The sequence below is a fragment of the Aphis gossypii genome, chromosome X (genome assembly GCF_020184175.1).
Source record: "Aphis gossypii isolate Hap1 chromosome X, ASM2018417v2, whole genome shotgun sequence".
Lineage (NCBI taxonomy): Eukaryota > Metazoa > Arthropoda > Insecta > Hemiptera > Aphididae > Aphis > Aphis gossypii.
The window spans coordinates 21,319,140-21,325,310 of record NC_065533.1 but is presented as its reverse complement, the minus strand read 5'-3'; the positions used below and the strand labels follow the sequence as shown (position 1 = coordinate 21,325,310).

Below are 6,171 nucleotides of genomic sequence, written 5' to 3'. Positions count from 1 at the left end.
TGCAATATTTGTTGTTTATTTTTTACATCGAAATTCAGTTTTCGCGAATGTTCACCAGACACTAATTCATTTATAATTTATTCAAACTCTAATTTATTCCGAGAAGAATAATTGAAATATAATTATAATTGAAGTTCTATAAGCGTCAGTGACTATACTATGTTCACGGAACATATTTTTACTGTATAATCAATCTGGCAATCTTTACGTTTTCTTACATTTTATTTATTGAAATTTAAATGCACAAACTGTTTTCCTTTTTCAAATTCTATTAAATAAATTGAATTTTCCGTATTATTTAATGTCAATAAAATATTAAATATCCATCAGTTACGAATAACAACGAATAAAAGGACCAATAATATATCTATATCTATTGACTATAATTGAAATTTCCAGCATATGATAAAATATTGTATATTTATACTTCATATTTCATTTATATAAATGCATATTGTATTTTTAGTGATTTATAAAAATATTATTGAATAACTAAATATAAAAGTTGTTTATACTCCGACAGACTTGAAATAAATTTTTTTTAAATAATAATCTTCATAAATCACGAGCTGTTTACTTAATTTATAAAACCTAAAAACAATTTAGGTAACAATTAATAACAATTTAAAGGTATAATTTGTAAATTAATATAGAATAATACATAATACAAATGCGTAATGCATATAACTAATACATAATAATAAATTATATAATATTATATAATTTAGGTACTATACATATCTTATATATAAAAATGAATCGCAAAATTTGGTAAGCGCATAACTCAACAACGCCTGGACCGATTTCGCTCATTCTTTTTTTGTTTGGGTCGTAATTGTCAGGAGAAGGTTCTTACGGACGAAAAATTTGAGAAAGTTATCGGATTAGAGAAATATGACGAGGTGGTGATGAAATTACAGAGGCGCCATCTATCCAGCAAATAGTCAACTAAATTATTTTTGGTAGTCAATGGCAACCATTTAAATAAAATAAATCATTTATTTAAAATGTTTTTAAAAATGCATGCAAATAGACATACAAACAACGCAAATGTTCGCAAATGTTCGTTGAAGTCCAAGGATGGTTTTTACGGCTAGAAAAATTAGAATTATTGCTGGAAAAACCCTAAAAATAGCCCTTTTCTTTTTAAAATAGCCCTTCCTATAATATTTATAATATAATACTGATCGTATCCATGGCAACCAACAATCGTGTTTTGTGCAGAGTGTTTAGTTAGTTAGTGTTTGTTTAGTTCGTGATTAGTGAAAAAATAATTTATATTTGATATGCCTCCTATAAGACGAAGCAATTTAGGTAGAAGAACCAGAAATGCTACAAACCAAGCTAATTACCGATCTAATTCACAAACGCGTGAAGCGCGAGCAAGTTTGAATCGAGCTGCTTTTAGTTACGATGTGTCAATTGACTACAGTAACTACCAATGTGTTGTTATTGGTTCTATGAACTCGGTTTGCTCACACTGTAAGGCATTAAAATACAAAAACGAAGCCAATGGATTGTGTTGCGCAAATGGTAAAGTGAAATTGATACCATTGGATCCACCACCAGAACCATTGTACTCATTGGTTTCAGGAATAGGAACAGATTCTATACACTTTTTGACAAATATCCAACAATATAACAATTGCTTTCAAATGACTTCATTTGGGGCAACAAATGTAGTTCGGGAAAATTTTATGCCAACTTTCAAGGTATGTATTATAGCAGTTACTCATAATTATTTTAGCGAACAAAATTTTCTGTCACCAAAGTTAAGATGTGTCACTAATCTTCAATTTCTTAATCATTACGAAATATATCACTTAGTCATCATATTATATGGTGTTTCAGTTTCAGTGACACTTTTATTATATTTTATATTTGATAGATATTAGTTAAAACTAAATATATACTTTTTAAGATCAAATATTATTTAAGTTTGATCACCGACAATCCATTAATTTATACCACACCATAATATATTTTTTTTATTTACAGATACAAGGGCAAATATATCACAGAGCAGGTTCACTGTTACCAGTGTCAGATAGCGACAAAAATTCCTGCAAATTTATTTTATGGGCAATTCACCACAAGAAATTGATCTGCGTTGTGCACATAACAATTTAGTAAAGAGGTCTATTGTAGAACAATTACAAACTTTATTTCATCAGCACAATCAATTGATTATATTGTTTAAAACTGCCCTGGATCTGATGCCATCCGATAATCACAAAATTGTAATCAGAGCTGATAAAACACCTGCAGGTCAACATACAAGACGTTTTAATGCACCAACTATTGATGAAGTTGCTATCGTTGTAGTTGGAGAAAACTTGGAATCCCGTGATATTGTTTTACGTCGTCGGAATGATCAATTACAACGTATAAAGGAAACACACCGCTCATATGATGCACTGCAATATCCCATTATATTTTGGCAAGGTGAAGATGGCTACGATTTCTCAATAAAAATGATAAATCCCATTGCAGGTAACTAAAATATTAGTTTAGCTATGGCGATAATATCTCAGTCATTATATTATGTATTTTAATTTTATATTTGAATGTTATTAAAACAAAATCTATTTACAGGTTCTGAAACCAACAAAAAAGTCAGTTCAATGAACTATTATTCATACCGCCTAATGATTCGGGAAAATGAAGATAATCACATATTGAAATGTCGGCGATTATATCACAAATATGTTGTTGACATGTATGTTAAAATTGAAACGGAAAGATTAACATTCATCAGGTTGAATCAAACCAAACTCCGATCTGAAGAGTATATTCACCTTCGAGATGCGATTAATACTGATGGAAATGCACAGAATGTCGGTCGGATGACTATTCTTCCAGCAACATACATCGGAAGCCCTCGGCATATGCACGAATATGCTCAAGATGCCATGTCGTATGTTCGTCATTATGGTACAGCAGATTTGTTCATCACATTTACATGCAATCCGCAATGGATAGAAATCAATCAGGAGTTATTCTCTGGGCAATCACCCATTGATCGTCATGATATTACAGCCAGAGTCTTTAGACAAAAGTTGAAATCTTTAATGGATTTCATCGTAAAACATAATGTGTTTGGTGAGACACGCTGCTGGATGTATTCTGTGGAGTGGCAGAAACGAGGATTGCCACATGCACACATTTTGATTTGGTTGGTTGAAAATATAAGGCCAAATGAAGTTGATGCAGTGATATCAGCTGAAATCCCTAATGTACAAGTAGATCCTGGATTGCATGAGGTAGTTATCAAAAACATGATACATGGTCCCTGTGGAACTCTTAATCAAAATTCACCGTGTATGATGGATGGTAAATGTTCAAAACGATATCCACGGACATTAATATCGGAAACAATTACTGGTAATGACGGTTATCCATTGTATCGTCGCAGATCGACAGCAGACAATGGAAAATCAACAATTGTCAAATTAAATCAACAAGATATTGAAATAGATAATCGTTGGATTGTTCCATATTCACCCATTTTATCAAAGACATTCAAAGCACACATCAACGTTGAATCTTGCCATTCAGTGAAATCTATTAAATACATTTGCAAATATGTAGCCAAAGGGAGTGATATGGCTGTGATTGGAATTGGTGCAGAGAATTCCAATGATGAAGTTACCCAATACCAAATGGGCCGCTATGTCAGTAGTAATGAAGCAGTTTGGCGAATATTTTCTTTTCCTATTCATGAGAGACACCCTTCTGTTGTTCACTTAGCTGTGCATTTAGAAAATGGACAAAGAGTGTATTTTACAGCACAGAACGCAGTACAAAGAGCTGCTCAGCCACCATCTACTACATTAACCAGTTTTTTTGAGACATGCCAAAACGATGATTTCGCACAAACATTGCTATATTCTAAAATGCCAAAATATTATACCTGGAATCAATCCTCAAGGAGATTTATACGACGGAAACAAGGAAAACCAGTTCCAGGATATACAGATGTATATTCCACCGATGCGATTGGCCGGATTTATTCAGTACATCCAAGCAATGATGAATGTTTTTACTTACGACTGCTATTAGTCAATGTACGTGGCCCAACATCATTCCAACAGTTACGAACTGTTGATGGTGAATTGTGTGTATCCTACAGAGAAGCCTGTCAACGTTTGCAATTGCTTGAAAATGACGCTCATTGGGATCAAACTCTCAATGATGCTGTAATATCATCACACGCTCATCAAATACGAACATTGTTTTCTATAATCATATCTACATGCTTCCCATCAAACCCAATTGATTTGTGGATCAAGTACAAAGATTATATGTGTGATGATATTTTGTATCAAATACAGAATAGAATGGGAAATCCAAATATACAAATCAGTGAAGAAATTTACAATGAAGCATTGATTTCAATTGAGGACATGTGCTTGATAATGTCAAACAAACTATTAATTCAATTAGGCCTGACCGCGCCCAATCGTCCAATGCATGACGCTTTTAACCAAGAGTTGCATCGAGAAAGACTGTATGATCTCAACGATTTGAAAGAATTAATTCAAACAAATCTTCCACTGTTAAATGAACAACAGAAGTATGTATTTGAAACTCTTATGAAAGTAACAAATGATGAAACTGGAGGGATTTACTTCTTAGATGCACCTGGTGGTACAGGAAAAACTTTTTTGATTTCATTAATATTAGCAACAATTCGCTCACAAAATAAAATTGCACTTGCACTCGCTTCGTCGGGAATCGCAGCAACTTTGCTTGAAGGTGGTCGAACAGCCCATTCAGCACTAAAATTGCCATTAAATATGCATAGCAATGAAACTCCAACCTGCAACGTTTCGAAGAACTCTGCAATGGCAAAGGTTTTGCAGCAATGTAAATTGATTGTTTGGGATGAATGCACGATGGCACATAAAAAATCTTTGGAGGCTTTGGCAGAACCTTAAAAGATCTACGGAGCAATAATAACCGATTTGGTGGTGCAATGATTTTATTAGCAGGAGATTTTCGTCAAACATTGCCGGTGATTCCACGATCAACGCCAGCTGATGAACTCAATGCATGTCTAAAGTCCTCCAGTTTGTGGAAACATGTCAAAGTACTTCATTTAAGCAAGAATATGCGTGTCGAGTTGCAAAATGACCAATCTGGAAACATATTCTCTAAACAACTCATTGACATTGGTAATGGCAAATTTCCTATAGACATGTTGACTGGCTGCATTAACTTTCCTCTAAGTTTTTGTCAGTTAACTCGATCAAAAGATGAACTTATTCAGAAGGTGTTTCCAGATGTTTCTCAAAATTACAGAAACCATGATTAGTTGAGCGAACGAGCTATACTGGCTGCAAAAAACATAGATGTAAATGAATTAAATTTCAAAATTCAAGAACAAATTACAGGCGAATTGATGATATATAAATCAGTTGATTCGGCTACTAATCAAGATGATGTAGTCAACTATCCACCGGAATTTTTAAACTCGCTGGATTTGCAAGGATTGCCACCTCACAATCTTCAATTAAAGGTTGGATCGGTGGTTATAATGTTGCGAAATATCAACCAACCGCGTCTTTGCAACGGTACACGGTTAGCGATAAAAAAATTACTAAACAATGTGATAGAAGCAACTATACTCAAAGGAAAGTATAAAGGAGAAGATGTTCTCATACCGCGCATCCCAATGATTCCGACTGATGTGCCATTTGAGTTTAAACGACTACAGTTTCCAGTGCGTCTTGCTTTTGCTATGACTATAAACAAGTCACAGGGGCAATCATTAAGTGTTTGTGGTATTAATCTAGAAAACCCATGTTTCTCACATGGTCAATTGTATGTTGCCTGTTCCCGTGTTGGAAAACCATCAGATTTGTTTATCTATGCGCCAGGTAATCAAACAAGAAACATCGTATACCACAAAGTACTACAATGATAATAATAATAATTATGATTCACATAATTAACAATAAAGCGATTACTTACTTTTAAATCATGACAGAACCGTCACCCTGGTGATAGGGCGTTGTGAATAAAAAATAATTAAATAAAACTATAACAGTTAAAACTATAACTACTTACTTTTAAATCATTATATATGTTTTATTTAATTATTTTTTATTCACAACGCCCTATCACCAGGGTGACGGTTCTGTTCAGGAGAATTTTTTAAAATACGTA

General features: G+C 33.3%; 2 protein-coding genes across 2 annotated transcripts; both read left to right on the top strand.

The window, feature by feature from the left end:
* Window positions 1-747: 747 nt before the first annotated feature.
* On the top strand, window positions 748-4,940 carry LOC126552413 (uncharacterized). The gene is made up of 3 exons (XM_050207115.1): window positions 748-1,712; window positions 1,999-2,493; window positions 2,596-4,940. Exons 2-3 carry the CDS (start codon window positions 2,079-2,081, stop codon window positions 4,938-4,940), a joined length of 2,760 nt encoding a protein of 919 aa, XP_050063072.1. The 5' UTR covers window positions 748-1,712; window positions 1,999-2,078.
* Window positions 4,936-5,961, top strand: LOC126552685 (ATP-dependent DNA helicase pif1-like). Its single transcript, XM_050207398.1, has one exon. The coding sequence runs from the start codon at window positions 5,405-5,407 to the stop codon at window positions 5,924-5,926; it is 522 nt and encodes a 173-aa protein (XP_050063355.1). The 5' UTR covers window positions 4,936-5,404; the 3' UTR covers window positions 5,927-5,961.
* Window positions 5,962-6,171: the final 210 nt, after the last annotated feature.